This window comes from Eleginops maclovinus, chromosome 11 (genome assembly GCF_036324505.1).
Source record: "Eleginops maclovinus isolate JMC-PN-2008 ecotype Puerto Natales chromosome 11, JC_Emac_rtc_rv5, whole genome shotgun sequence".
NCBI lineage: Eukaryota > Metazoa > Chordata > Actinopteri > Perciformes > Eleginopidae > Eleginops > Eleginops maclovinus.
In genome coordinates this window covers 18850857-18866992 of record NC_086359.1, presented here as the reverse complement: position 1 = coordinate 18866992, position 16136 = coordinate 18850857, and the positions used below count along the sequence as shown (strand labels likewise).

At 38.4% G+C, this 16136-nt stretch overlaps 1 protein-coding gene across 2 annotated transcripts; it reads right to left on the bottom strand.

The window, feature by feature from the left end:
- Positions 1 to 714: 714 nt before the first annotated feature.
- On the bottom strand, positions 715 to 8536 carry LOC134872275 (V-set and immunoglobulin domain-containing protein 1-like). Of its 2 annotated transcripts, none has more exons than XM_063895500.1 (7): positions 8298 to 8536; positions 8041 to 8198; positions 6879 to 7086; positions 2330 to 2485; positions 2138 to 2254; positions 1358 to 1502; positions 715 to 1269 (listed from the first exon to the last, which is right to left on the bottom strand). In XM_063895500.1, the coding sequence occupies exons 1-7, from the start codon at positions 8338 to 8340 to the stop codon at positions 1173 to 1175; spliced, it is 924 nt and encodes a 307-aa protein (XP_063751570.1). In that variant the 5' UTR covers positions 8341 to 8536; the 3' UTR covers positions 715 to 1172. The 2 variants fall into 2 exon arrangements, with proteins under 2 accessions (XP_063751570.1, XP_063751571.1); XM_063895501.1 differs by having other exon boundaries at positions 715 to 1266.
- Between the last annotated feature and the right edge of the window lie 7600 nt (positions 8537 to 16136).

The window sequence follows — 16136 nt, the reverse complement described above, 5'->3', positions numbered from 1 at the left end:
ATAATCGTAAAACTTGACGCAGAGCTTCTTGATATAGATATACAGTATATCTGTATATTGATTTTCTTTACTATCAGATAAACATAAATCACATGAAAAAAAGGATCTCTGTTAACCTTTATCTTGAAGGACGTTGGAGCATATGATATTTTGATATCAGGTTGCAAAGAGCTCAAGAGGTTTCTCCCTGTGTGAGCAGCTGAAAAGATTTTTAAACCCCTGTGAGAATGCAGCCAAAGGGCAGCCCTGTAGCTACATGGTTTAAATAACATTTCAAAGTCATCTGACCCCTCACCATTGAGGGATTACTGAACAGGCCTACATTTAACACAAAGAAACCTAAAAAGACTACAAAGAGACACAAAGAAGCTGCAAATACACACAAATGAACTACAAAATGCGGCAAAACAAAAGAAAAAGTCACAGATGGACAGCAAAGAGACACACAATTACCACAAGGTGACATACAACAACAAAAAGGAGGATTACCACCTATACATTTTGTTTATTGTCTGCACCCTGTTGCTTATTATCGGTTAATCCACCCATTTCCCTGAGAATACTGAATAAAGGGTCCATGAGACACACGAGACAAATCATGGACATCTACGGACTCTCAATCTGACCGAGTGCTAACATTATGAGGTTCAGTGTGTGTTTGCTGCTACCTAAATAACACTTTTTTAAATTATTATCATCAATTGTCACACTTAATGAGCTCACAACACACAATATTTTATTAAACCAGAATTTCTGAAGGTAAATACATAACATTGTCATACATCATCAGAGCTGCATTTGTCTTGTATTTCATTTATGCTGAACCAAATTAGTTTGTCATATCCATTAACTGTAAAGACCATCTAAAAAATCCTATTATAAAGCTTCTATCAGTTGAAAAATGTAATGTTGTACTATCATCCTAGCATTGTGTCTACATTCAAGACGATTTTGAGTAAAAAAAAAGATGTAAAAAAACTGTAAAAGATTAAAGTGATCAGTTGCATTTTTATTTTCTTGAGTAAGAAAACATGTAATAAAATGCAACTTCATACACGACCATCAGCATCGGCATATTGATTAAATGTGAGAATGACGTGTGCTTAGGACTGGACATCCTGTTGTTCTGTGTAGTGACGTATCTGCAGGAGCTTTTTCTCCAGCGCTTTTTTTTAGGCCTGGGGATCATCTCCCTCTGCATGGAGGTTGCCGGCTGTGGTTGCCATGGTAACTCTATCTGAGGCTTCTGGGGCCCGATGAGAGCTCCTCCTCGTGGGCAGAGAGAGAGTTGATGTTACACAGTTGAATTAGGAATGACATGATGAAATGCAACAACATCAAGAGGTCAGAATCTCACTTCATCTCGTTGCCCTCTGATGCTTTGATCGCTTTGTATTTGTGTTTCTTCACAGTGTGAGCGATGAACCACACCACCAGGACGATAAGGACACAGCCGAGCAACGCGCCAATCACTGCGCCTGCAATCACTCCATCTCCCACATCTGTACAATGACGGGGAATAAGGCCTTCTTTTAATACTGGTGTTGATGTGCATATTGTACGGAAGCCCTGAGAGGCACATTATTAAAACAATCTGGTAATCTACCTTAATCCAATCTGAAATGTTCCTCTCCTTTCAATTACTTAAAAACAGGTGAATGTAAAATGTTTTGCCAAGATTATGTTCCCATTTTTTGTTGTTGTGGGAAATTGGGGGGGTGTGGGCTATTGTTACTCAATAAAAATGTTTTCCTTTTGTTTTGTGAGGATTATTTGGTTTTGCAACTCTCAAATTGGTCATGAAATGCACTCATCCTCCATGTTAGGATTAAAAGCATTCATGTTTTTTAAACCAGGTAAATTTGAATTGTTCCATGTGAGAATGCAAAAGAAGAGAGTAAGAAAAAATGCTAACTTTGTTCAATTTTTCTTTCAATTTACAAACATTAGTCATGGATACAAAAAACAACAGAAAGTTTTATAAATAATCCAGACAAAACCTCTTTACTTATTAAACACAGGAGAGAAAACAATTTAGATCTGTCTTTGATAATAGATCACCAGATTGGTTATTTCATACTTACCTCTCAGGGCTTCCGTATTTTCTCAATATAAATAAATACATAAATAAACATACCATGATTCAACTCTATGGTGCAAGTTGAAATTCCTGCCACATTTGAAGCGTTGCACTGGTACTCCCCAAACTCAAACTGGGATATGTTTCTGATTTCCATAATTCCAGTTATGGTCGCTGAAGAGACAAGTGCACACATGTTTATAAAAAAGCATCAAGTATATTACCGGCAAACACACATGCAGTACTAACTTCTTCCCAATACGGGCCTCCTTGTCTTGGCCTGGTCCAGTCTGGTCCAGGTGTAGGTCGGGGTGGGGCTGCCGCGCTCACTGTGGCAGATAAGAGTGACCAGGTGACCCGACTCCACATCCCCGTGGACGGAACAATAAGGAGTAGAGGGAGCCTCTGCCAGAGCACACAAAAAACACATTAAATGACTGTATTCAGAACTAATACTAAATCATTAAATTAGTTTTCAAAAGGTATCATATCACAAGTGTGAAAAGTATCCAGTAACAATATATGTTAAATACAATTGAGAAAAGTGCAAGTAGAGATCCACTATATGATAAGTAGGTTGAAATATGATATCGTTAAGTAAAGTATCACTGAACAAACTAAAACGTTGTCTTTAATGAAATGTATTATGTCAACACAAATAGTATTGCTTTAAACTAACCTAATTCAGTTTTGTAGAATGCAACAACTCAAGGGAAAACTATCTCAATCTGTTAGCCTTGATGCTTGATCGCTTGAATGTTCTCAACTGTGTGAGCGATGAACACACACAGGAAGATAGACACAGCGAGCACGCGCAATACTCCCTGCAATCCTCATGCTCCACACTGTACAATGAGGATCAAGGCCTTTGAATCTGGGTGGTCAATTGTACGAAGCCTGAGAGCACATATTAAAACACATCTGGTACTATTAATCACTCTGAAATGTCTCTCCTTCAATTCTAAAACAGAGTGAATCGTAAAATTTGCCAAGGATTATGATCCATTTTTGTTGTTGGAAATCGGGGGTGTGCGACTGTTACCATAAAAATGTTGTCCTTTAGTTTTGTGAGGATTATTTGGTTTGCAATCTCAAATTGGTATGAAATGCACTCATCTCCATGTTAGAATTAAATAGCATTCTTTTTAAAACCATAATTGAATTTTCATGTGAGAATGCAAGAGAGATCAAAAAAAATAACTTGTCAATTTTGGTTTGAATTTACACATTAGTCATGGATACTATAATAAATCATAAGTTATAATACCAGACAAACCTCTTTATTATGTAAACAGGAGAAAAAATTAGATCGTCCTTTGATATAGATCACCAGATTGGTTATTCATAACCTACCTCTCAGGGCTTGCTCGTATTTTCTCATGATAATAAATACCAAATAACATACCATGATTCAACTCTATGGTGCAAGTTGCAATTCTGCCACATTTGAAGCGTTGCCTGCGTACTCCCAACTCAAACCTAGGGATATGTTTGCGATTCATAATCCAGTAGGTCGCTGGAACAAGCACATGTTTAAAAGCTCAAATATTACCGGCAAACAACATGCAGTACTGACTTCTTCCCAATACGGGCCTCCTTTGCCTGTCCAGTCGGTCCAGTGTAGTGGGTGGGTGCCGCGCTCCTGTGGCAGATAAGAGACCAGGTGACCACTCCACATCCCCGTGGCGAACTGGAATCTGTTGACAAAATACATTAAAGTTAATGTTTCAGTTTTTACAGTGTATACTTTAGAAAGAAAAAAAGAGTTCATTCTTTTCACTTCTGCTTTTGCATTATGCAAATGGGGGGTTTCATATGAAAATGAGGAAGGGAGGGGTAATGAAGTGGGGGAGAGGGGGCTTCCTCCCCCAGGAAAATCTGAGCATCAAACACTTAATTTCTTGCATTCTGTTGACTTTAGATGCACCAATTTAGGGTGGAAATGTCTTGAAAGCACACACTTCTGTGTGCCAGGTGATAATTATAAATGTGAAAAGGTATGCCATATTTTAATCTATGGCTGGGATGTGTATCACCCACAACATGGTATAATTATGGCCTTAATATCCTTTGTATTGATTCCAATCTAAAAATGTATCTTAAGCAATTTGATTGTTCAAAAATGATCAATATGACTGTTAATTCTGCCTGCCAATTTGTATGTCTGTTCATTTTTACAGTATCACAGCCATTCTTTTAGACAGTAAACATATGTTAAGCACTTCCTGGTTGACAGTGTGTATAAATATGTGGCTTGATTTTGTTAAAATTACAAATCCTTTTCTTTGTGTTATTCAAACCTTGCATTGGTCTTCAGGCAGGAAGTGTGTTGGGTGGGGCCAACAACTGTCTCCTCCTGAGACTGAGTCCTAGCTGTATATTTCCCAACGCCTAAATACTAATCATAAGGGTTTTCTCTATATGCTGCTGAAACATCTCTAACAGGAGATAACTTTATTATTTAAATGTATTCTGTTTTCACAACAACAGTAAAGCTTCCCCCCTTTTTTGTTATTCATGATTCACTCCCTCTCCTCAAAATAATACCATAATTCTATGTAACAGTAAGAGATGATGAAAATCTTTCATCCTGTGATAATCAGCACGAGAACAGCCATACATATTCATACAGCATTAATCACATTCAGTATGCAGAAACTGTCCTGTAAACATTTTCATAAAGGTTATGGAATACAAGACGTGTGTTTAGCATGCAGCAGATGCTGATATATATTCTGTATGCAGTACAAGGATGCAGTCACAGTCCTCCTCTAATTTCACACTGACAATGAGGAGACTGCTGCAGTAACCATGGAAACTAGTGAGGATACTGAGGCCTGCAAGGTTGTCCCTGGTAACTCGCTGAATGAGAGGATTCAAACTGAATGTGAATCCTTAATCTCGCTTTTCAGGGTCGCTGTTTTAATAGATGTGTTATTGTTACGACACTGAATATAGATACAGTGATCTCTGCACTGAAATATTTATTGTAACACTGTTTGCTCAAATCCATAGTTGTGTTACATTTAACCTTTTTAGCTTTATAACTGATATGACCTATACCAAAGGAAGTTCCTCGTTTGTGTAAACCTTCTTGGTAATAAAACCAATTCTGATTCTGATTCTGAAATGGTGCATTACAATGTGACTTTATGTTACTTCATGTGGTCATTGTTTGCTTTAAGTAATAAAAGTTCCTTTAAAAGTAAAGAATACTAATCCATGCCAGAACAGCACACACAATGTTCTACAAAATCTACCTTCAAGAAAACAATGACCTCCTAGAATAACCTAAAATTACATTATTATGCATTGACACCGTGATTATAAACGGAAAAATAATACACAATGATTATTTAAAAGAAAAATGCTCAGTGAATGACCATCAATTACAAAAGTCATTTTGATAGTCAGCATTGTTTTCGGATTAAAGGGGCCCTATTATCCTCATTTTCAGATTTCATATTTGTATTTTGTGCCTCTACTGTGACAAGTTTACATGCTTTAAAGTTCAAAATGTCTTTATTTTTCTCATACTGCCTGTGCTGCAGCATTTCTTTTCACCCTCTGTCTGAAACCAGTCTGCTCTGACTGGTTAGCTGGCCCGTCTCTGTTGTGATCAGTCAATGTGAAAGTATGTTAAAAAATATTTTTAATTAAAAAGCAGAAGACTAGATCACTGACACATTACTAATCTACTTCCACTTGAAGAATGTTGAGAAAGACAAAAAGACATAAGGATTAAGACATTTACATTTTCAACTTAAAACCTTTTGGCCAGGTTATTTTTCAAGAGGCCAGTAATGTGCTTTGGCTCTCCTTTTTCAGGCACACCCTTATCAGCAGCAGTATGATGGCCGAAACCAGCACAAGGTTTTCTTGTATTTATCTAACAGTAATAATTGTTTCAGATAGCACCAGCAGATCCTCCTGTCTGACCGAACACATGTCCAGGTGTGAGCACTGGTGTAAAAGCCCCTTCAGAGGAACAACAAAGAAAGAACGACTTGCTTTGCTCACTAACGCTCAGCCGATACTGCTGACAGGTGTGGCGCGGTAATCCCTACTGTACACTCTCACAGTGTTACTTTACCTGATAAGAACTCTTATTCTGTATTCTCTATTATTAGTAATACTCATCCAAATGATATTCTTTTTACTCAGCTATATTTTTCAGAACGCTTCAGTTACTTTGCAGTACCAGATTGTTAATACAAAACATTGATGTGTTATTATAGAAAAAGAAAAATGTACTTTTATTAATCCCCATGGGGAAATTCCAGAATTCTGCATTTGACCCATCCTAGTGTTAGGAGCAGTGGGCTGCCATATGTACGGCGCCCGGGGAGCAGTGTAGGGAATGGTGCCTTGCTTAGGGACACCATGGTAGCACTTGGTCTTTCAGGGACTTCAACTGGTGGGCTTCCCAGGCCAAGCCCCTAACCACTTTGCCACCACCGCCCCATAGGTAAAACTGCATCAATACACATAATAATAATAATTCTACACTGTATATATGATATTTAAATCGGCCATTCTGCATTATAAGTACTTTTTGTCTGACTAAAGTATATTTGGATGTGAATATTTAAGTTAAATAAATAGTATACTACAAAATAATGAATACTGATTACTTCCTCCACCTCTGCTTCTACTTCAGGTAAGAACCAGTGGGTGAATAAAACACTTTTCAAGTAACTTATTTTTTGTCAAGTAAGTGTATAATAATGACAGCAAACTTCACATTTACAAATGTGGTTAAAAAACTTTTTCGCCCTGTTTAGTTCTCAAAACTTACCAAAAACATGCACAATGATATCGACCTCAGACTTTCCTTCCACATCGGGAAGGTTGTGAACCTGACAAGTGTACACGCCGGCGTCTGATGATTGCATGTCCCTTATTATGATGGAGGCATTTTTGGTGGTGCCGGGAGAGGAGGGAGGCTGAAACCGGCTCTTGTAAGGTTCTGGTATGATTACGGATCCAGATTGATAGTAATACACCTGAAAGCACATGGCAACACGTTAGACAGAATAAAGACACAATTGTTTCTGTGAATCCTCATATTAAAACTGGCTGGATAATACTCAAATTCACACTGCAGTGCTTTACCCAGAGAGAGAATGGTGCCTTCTGCATTGTGAAGTCAGTTTATTGAATTAGCTTTGCTGAAAAAATACTTTTCACAAGGATAGTGTCAAATAGTAGTATAGAAAAGTATGTATGTTTATGACGTAGTCCGCTTTACATAATAAAGTTGTCCATGGTCCTAAATTAATCACTTTTAGTGTTATTATGTTCAGTGGATGGCACCATTTTGCTAATAAAGAAGCTTGAACATGAGTAGCAGCTAATTAAACATGAGTGGTTCTGTTGAATCAGTTTTAAAAAAGAATGCTTTTTTTAAAAACAAACATTTTTGAATGTGCCTTTATCTGATCTGGCAGTCAGTCTTTGTTGTCTCAGTGAGGTGTGTCTCATGACCGTTGGTCAAGAATACGCGGCATACTGGAGTAAAACAAGGGCGCTAACCTGTGTGCAAGATTTGTTTTCTTTTAAGCTCTTTAATGAGGTTAATAGTAAATTATAGCAAATACAATTTTAATATTTTCAAATGTTTAGGTTTTCATTAGATACCACCCAGTATGCATTCAGCTCAAAGGCGTGTTGCATTTGAATAACCAGATAAAACGACATCGTGGCATTTGTACCAGAAATACAGAATGACGGATGGCCTTAAAAATCACTTAAAGCTTTGAGTAGTTAATAAACAAAATGTAAGCCACTGGAGTGATACCAACTGTAAAGGGGTGTTATCATGCTCATTAAATGTATTACCAAATATTCTGATACTCACTTTTAACCAATCAAGGAAGTTGCTATACCTTATGTTAAAGTATTCTTCCATCCCACTGAATAAAATGTTACATTTTGAGCCAACCTCAGTGTGTATCTACCTGCTGCGTTATGGAGGATGATGGAACAAAGTCCCACTGGATGTTGAGGTTCTTTGTATCCGCAGAAGTCACAAACGTACATGGCAGTACGACATTTTGTCCCGTTGTAACGTTGACATATTTGTGTGGAGTGCTGACTGTGATCAGTTCAACGCATCCTGCAAAACAAGTCCAATCAAAATAAATACACAGAAATTCAAAACAGAAACATGAAAAAAATCCTCAAAATACTGAAATAAAGGCAGAATTTTGTTTACCTATTATGCTTAAAAGCACCAACAAGCGCACTGTGGAGCACATCTCGACTGAATGTTGGATCCTGTCACAGGCCTTCTCCAGAAATTAACTTTCCACACTCTCCACCACTGACTCCTGCACCCAACAGGAAGAGAGGATCAAAAACTGTTACACTGTGAGAGGCAAGGTTACAGTATGCTTTGTAATGGACTGGCTGATACCGGGCATGTTGATATCAATGTTTGCAAACCAATGTTTGCCAGGCTAGGTGTGTCTTGAAAAAAAATGAAAACTTGATTTAGCCGGTTATAATTTGGGGTGTGGGCAGATGAAAAAAAACAAAAAACTAATTTGTTCGTACATATAAGAATAATTGAGATAATACAACGTGCATTTTGAATTACAGCAAATGAAGTTATAGCCTATTGTGTGACTTTATAAGGCAGTTTCAGATATTAAGACAAAGTATCATACCACGGGGTAGATATACTTTACAGGTAAATTTCATGCATTCAAAACCTACTTAACTAAAGTATGAGCATCAAGATGTTTTTAACAAACAATAAAAGTAATAGATGATTATAATTCCTGATGTATTAATGTGTTCATCATTTCAATGTTGCTGCTGGTAAAGGTAGAGCTGATATGAATTATTGTATATGCTGCTGTCTAGTTTAATCTATAATAAAGATGATTCTTTTGGTTCATTTATAGTGTAATAATATTCAGATTCTGCAAAGTCACAAGTGGTCTCACAAATCCATTATGGTAAAAAATAAAATATGTCCCTGAAATGCAATTGAGTAGAAATGTAAAGTAGCATTATATGGAAATACAAATATCTCAAAATTGTGATTAAGTACGTTACTTTAGTACAAATACTTAGTTCCTTTGCACCGCTGGTTGTGACACTGTTGGTTAATTCATGTTTCAGCACTTTGGCAGTGGTTTCTCCACAGCTCATCGCTCCATCCTCCTTGTCTTGTAATTCATTCTGGGTCAGGGCTTTTGGCGAAGGAATTCATGTAATTTAATCTCCACCTGGCCTTTATCGCTCGCCTCAAGGAAGTGTAAGCCAAAGCACTGCAACACGCTGCTTATCATTGGGGAGTTCACTCCCTGGTGCTGCCTACCTAATAAAGGCAGCTTCACCTTTGTCGTTTTCATTCTCTCAGCACGGAACACAATACTGACGGAGAGAGGGAGATAGTGAATCACACATGATTAATTGTCTATAATTACCAGAAGCTGACATAAGCCATTAACAATGTGAAAAATGTTGATCAGGGGTGACTAGGGGGGGTGAGGGAGGAGGTGGGGACTGAGTGGAGGCGTGTGGAGCTCATTATCCAGGAGACGATAACGTGAGAGGACAGGAAGTGGGACGATCTGGGTGTCCGGAGACTTTGTGTGGAGAAAACAACATGTGTTGGCTGCTGTGTGTGTTTGGGCAGAATTCTACGCTGCAACAACAAGGGGCAGGCTTTAAATAAGTGAAACCAACAGCATGACTCATGAGCGTCTCATCAGGATCCGAGACTCAGAAACATTATGGAGAATCAAGGAGCCAGCGTGAGTAAATAGTGATTAGAAGTGAAAGCTGCATTTTGATCCGTAAACTCTGAATACTGTAAACCTGTGAAAATACTGGTTATCTTTTCTGATATAAGCTGTTTGATAAATTGTCCACTGTTATGCATAATCGTTCCCCTTTCAATTCAGTCACAGTCACACTTCTGTATTTGGGACAATATATTATTATATATCTATTTGTTATCATAAACCAAAACGTTATGAGGGGTGACACTGCAGGCCAATACTTTTTTCTTTTAATGCACTGGTCACTTTTGAGGGCTGGGCTATTTTCTTCTTTCAGGCTAGTGAAAAGAAAATACCCAAAATACACATAAAGGTGTTGTACTAAATTTGTGTATTTTCATCTGTAGAATTCTCCTAAATGTACTAAAAGCTACCATTAGATGCTTTAGAAAATGCCTTGTTAAATATAAAAACTGAATTTCACAAGAATAATTTATGCACACACAAAAAAGCTTTTGATAAAGAAAGCACTCAACGGTGAGAAGCTTCATTATGAGATCTAATAATTAAAAATGACACTATTACTATACTATACTATACTATACTATACTACTATAATATACTATATGTCACATATAGCTTATCCTCTTAATAAAATAATTAAAACTGTGATGGTTTCTTCTTTCTTTAAATGCTACTGTTCTTTTTTTCAATTTGTGGTGAACGATTTATTTATACATAACTTTACATATCGTTACAGAAAATGAAAATAGTATCATTTCAAAATAAAAGCTTTGCAAGAACTGTATCATTGACATATAGAAGTATTGGACAAAATCAAAATTGTGACATTGACTCACTGCTGAGAAATAGTCAGGGGATCCCTAAAGTCATTAAGACTCACCCACAGGGCGCCATGGGTATTTGTGGATCCATGGAGCCCTGGATATTTAATGTAAATCACACATCAGTTGTTGTGAGATTTAGATTAAAGAAATATCAACTTCATGGTGGCACTAGAGGAAACGTCAGGGGATCACCAAATTCATTAAGGGGTATCATCTGGGGACAATGATCGTCTGTGCAAACTGCAAAGAAATCCATCCAATAGCTATTTATATTCATCGTGTTGCTCCTACAGACAGCAGACAATCACTCTGATGACTCTTCAGGATTGAATGTGATCCGAGGGCCGATGACGAATCCTCTTCCCGGCAGCGTGCACCAATTTAGAGAGTATGTCTCACACAGTGAAATGAAGGCTGCTGAGCATGGTGTCCCACACAAACCTCCAACAGGATTCAGTGCAATACCTCCACACACACATTTTCATCCACCCACTACAGCCAGTGTTTCCCCGTCAGCAGACTGCCAGCAGCAGTGAATCAGAGCTCTGGCTCAGGAACAGCATGGAGGTGTTGGGCCTTGTCTGCCTTTGGATAGACCTGTCTGGAGATGGATTTGATGTTAGAAAAACAAAAACAGCATATTATCAAATGTTTATCAGTTGATTATGGTCGCGGTGTACTTATTTAAAGTGTATTGTTTTGTTTGAGATTCTGTCACTGCCCTTGTTATGAAGGAAAGCAGGCATGCAGTTCAGGAGTTGGCCAGCAGATGACAGGCCAGGCTGTTAGATCCAGTGTGTGTGTGTGTGTGTGTGTGTGTGTGTGTGTGTGTGTGTGTGTGTGTGTGTGTGTGTGTGTGTGTGTGTGTGTGTGTGTGTGTGTGCGCGCTGTGTGTGTTTGTGCCTCACTCCTCCTCTCCTGCTCTCCCGCCTTGGGAAAATAAAAAAATATAAAGAAATAACCAGATATTTAGCATGTCCTCAACATGTGCCAGGCAATCATACTAACTTATATACAATATTGATGGTACAAAACCAAATCATATGTAAGTACAATGCATCCACAGCAGGTTGCGTACAACATCATCTGACTCGCTCACAAGCAAAGGTGTTGTTTGCATAGTTTGTTTTACACTCAGAGCCAAAAGCAGTGACACAATCGTCTCACGTTGGCATCAATTGCAAACATGAAAAACTGCTTAGAGAAAGACAAACGCAACCGTACAAACAAACCTATATTTAAACAAAGAAAGTGGGACACAGGAAGTCAGTGGCATGCTTTTGTCACCTCTGAGTTTCTGAGTCTGTTATCAGAGGAGGTGACCTGTCATATAGGAGCAGAGCATGACACAGAGGGCAGAGGAAGGGAGGAAGTGTACATATGCAAACAGTTTAATTGACAGCCCGTCAGTGTGCTATAACTTTCATAAAGTGCCGTTCTGTGACCCTTATTGGCATAAAGAAGCATTACACCTCCCTAAGATACACTATCTTATGGCATTTTTGATCATTAGAATATGTCCTTTAGTGGCTGACTCGAGTCCAGGGAAAATGCCAAAATAAATGTAGTAGCAGGGTGTTGGGATTTGGCAGAAAAGTACCATTTTACGCGTTTGACTTTTGATCTTATCACAATTTAACTGACATATTTCACTTGGCAACAGGCGGTTGGTATTTTCCACGCAGCATAGCCTACCTAGCTAGAATTTTAAAGTGGTTCTCTCTGTGCTTGCTGTATGCCTAATGCAACATACCGGAGAAAGATTTCATTATTTTTACACTTGATTGATATTCATGTGGTCATCCAAATGTTGGAGGGAATTGACGAGCAAAAACAAAGACATGCAGTATCAATTCAGTGTGAAAATTGACACATGGCATGTGGATCTCACTCAATTAAATAAAACACACTATATGCAGGGTTTGCATCTTTTTACACATATATCTCACCTTTACTGCTCCACCACCATCTTTTTTTGGTATATGATTGAATTTCCTAAATGATATGCCTGGGGAGGGGGTGGGGGTTAAATTTAGTGTTTTTCGGTCGTGGTCACATTGCTTAAAAGAAGATGTGTTTTAAAATTTTATTAGACACACTTCTTCATCTCTTCAGCCCCTTTTCGACCCCTAAACAACACATCCATGGCAACACAGATGAACATCGTGTAAGAGGAAAACAGAAGGATGTGCCGAGCTGCAGGAGGAGCATGCTTCACATTTTATCATTCCAAACATGATGCTAGAAGAACATCTTGTTGTCTTTTGACTGTTAACCAACGATGATTTTAGTTGATGTTCTATCCTGTTAAATCCTGGATCAGAAGCACCTCTATGCTGTAGAGTCTACAGTAATGAGTTATTGTTGAAATACTGGATGTTTGTGTTGCATAGCCATGGAAATCATGACCGTAACCCCATCAGCCGATTAAAATTAAACATCTTTTTATTTTGAATAATTTCTAAAATCTTCAAATATTCTTTCACTATTTTTCCATCGTTTGAAATCAGTCCAAGCTATTTGTTTAAAAGCAAATACGTGGCAGAAAACACAAGCATTATAAGCCTGAAAGCCCAAAGCAACCACTGCTTTCAGGTTTTCTCCCCCCACAGAAGTACAGCCATCAATTCCTGACCCAAGTTAATGCATACTTTTAATATTTTATGTTTTTATATGGAGTGCTGACAATAGAACTCAGAAATGGAGTGAGCAGCTACTTCGCCGACTCTGTATCCATCTGCTCAGCTATGCCATGCACTCCGATGCAGAAAGAGGAAACACTATACTGAACGTACACATTTTGATGCACACTTCATCATCAATCAATCAGTTTGTATGTATTATTGTTTTGAAGTCATTTTCCAGAGGTGACTTTCAATTCCATCTTGATTAAATGTATTGGTTGATCTCTGTACATCCTTTTATGTTGGACATATTATTTATATACCTTAGCTCCTCTCAAGGTGAACTTACTTAGCGGCGTAATCAACTGTCAGAGGGCCGGTTGGACGCGGCCGAGAGTAAATTAAAAGAAATCAATTTGGTGAGACAAACCCGTGCATTAAATCTGCCTCGTGTCTGAAGAGGACACGCCAGGAGAGGATCATTACCAGACGTAAGCATGATGAAGAACACCACACACAACAACAACAACAACAACAACAACAACAACAACAACGAGCAATACACAATAAGTTTAACTATAGTGATCAATCAAATAGAGATTTTTTTTTTTGACCGTCCAAATAAACCATGTAGCTCAATGTAGCTCGTAGGCACAGATCTAGCAATGATAACAAAGTAAAACAATATTTATGGATCTGCCTGTGATTTGGATCGGCCGCAAAATGTAATTGGTTCCCACTTAGCCCACTCTACACCCTGAGACCAAATTTCATAAAAATTGGGCCAGTAGTTTTTCTTGCTGGCAGACAAACACATCGACCAATAGCATTACCCCCTTTACATTCACCATAATTGTTTATTACCAGGACACATATTAGTGGCATTGATTCTTTCTAACTATTAGGGTCCCCTGGTTATCGTTTAGGCATTTATTCATTCCTTGGAATCAATATTTGACCTCTGACCTCAAATCAGTCTTCTTAGTATGTGTAGGTTCTTAACAGGGCTAAAGAAGGATAGAAGTGCCCGATCAATTGTTTGAAAATACAGATATTTAGATCAACCTCCTTCTGTTAGATTTCCCGTGCAGAACAACTCAAAATACATACATTCTGCACATTGCTGCACATCTGCTTTTCATTTTCACATATTCAATTCTCTTTTTAGGGCTTTCTGTAGATAAAGAATTCACTTCTAACCCTGTGAATGGACTAAATAATTTAAACATGGTGTGTAAAGTACATACTATGTACTGTATGGACTGGAAATGTAAAGGTCTCCCTCCTCTATTAACTGTGCTACTGCATGCATTTTCTGGCCCCCATGCATTATTAATTGTCAAACAGCTCAATCTGAAAAAAGAACTGATCTGGAGCAGAAAAAATGGAACTGGGGAAAAACAAGGGGCTATTACCTTAATGGTTACTGGGAGGCTGTTTTGCATGTTTGAGGTAAGGCCTACAGCTGCTATCAACTTGGTAGCCTAACCAAAAATGTGTCCTTTTTAATCTTAGTTTTTTCTTACCAAGGGACAACAAACATATATTTTAGCATTTTAGTGTTTAAAACAAAAACTGGATCTTTGGCGTGTGACTGACCTTAACATTGACAGCTTGTTTTATACCCTTTTTTGAATACCTTTTATATACTGTAGATGTTCAATCAGTGTGCATGGTAAATGTTGTCCGTTGAAGCAATAAATTCCTCAGTGCGTGCTTCATTGACCGAGGAAGTTCTTCTGCTTGCAGTGCAATGCCGGCAGTGCCTAAATGAACCAGGATGCATTACATACGAGCTTCTGACGCAGCAGCAAGCTTAGCTCTCTCGGTCAATATAGCAAGCACTGAAGGAAATCTTGGATATTCACTGGTTACATCACATCACCCCTAAATTGCCTCTGTCCCCAGAGGCGTGTCCTTGTAAGACTACGGCCCATGAGTCCCAAGATTGCGACTAACTACCTGCAAAATGTAATCCCCATTAGCCTCATAAGTAGTTTGCGTTAGATTGCTAACATGCTACATTAAGATGGTGAACCTGCTTAACACGTTCATGCTAGCATTGTCATTGTGTGCTGACGTTAGCATTTAGCTGAAAGGTGGCCTCAAAAAGCTGCTGCATGGCTGTAGATGCTAAGCCTTGTTTAATCTCCTACTGTTCTAAAAAATATGTGTTTAATCAATTAGAATTTAAAATATGTGTATGTTTTTGTGTCAGAATCAAAACAACATGCCAGGTAACGTAACAGACATTTAAATTCATTGCGAATGCCTCAGACTGCATAGTGAGGTAATGTTTCCACCAGAAGTATTGTAATTACACTAGTAAATAATGCATCAGGAATCCCACACATCAATCCTTTCATCAACCTGCATACACATGATGTGTAGCATATGCAGTCACGTCCACATTTCATGCTATAAATCTTAAACTTCGCACACCCAGCTGCGTACATGTGTCATTTGTATGCATGTGCACTATTCACACATAGGCCTAAGAGCTTGCTCCTAGAGACATTGAAGTATTCTAGTCTGGGGATGTCAATGCTTGATAATCATTAATGAAGCTTGGAACTGATGACGATTAAAAGTCATCAATACACAATTAACAACCAACCCTGGTATTTGTTCAATTTGATTCAGCGTTTTTTTAAAGTTATTTTTTGGGGGGTTTTGCCTTTAGTCGGATCGGACAGTGGAGAGTGACAGGAAAGCGGGAGAGAGAGAGTTGGGGTGGGATCCGGAAAGACCACTGGTTGGGAATCGAACATGGGTCGCCGGCGTGCGGTGCAGGTGCCCCAGCCAGTTGCGCCACGGCCGGGGCCGATTCAGTGTTTTTTAACCATAT

Excerpts from the sequence above, each read along its gene's own strand:
- LOC134872275 (XM_063895500.1), bottom strand. The coding sequence starts at position 8,340 with ATGTGCTCCACAGTGCGCTTGTTGGTGCTTTTAAGCATAATAG. Across the intron at positions 7,087-8,040 it reads CATCCTCCATAACGCAGCAG|GTGTATTACTATCAATCTGG; the intron begins GTAGATACACAC and ends ATGTGCTTTCAG. Across the intron at positions 2,486-6,878 it reads TATCATTGTGCATGTTTTTG|AGGCTCCCTCTACTCCTTAT; the intron begins GTAAGTTTTGAG and ends GTGCTCTGGCAG.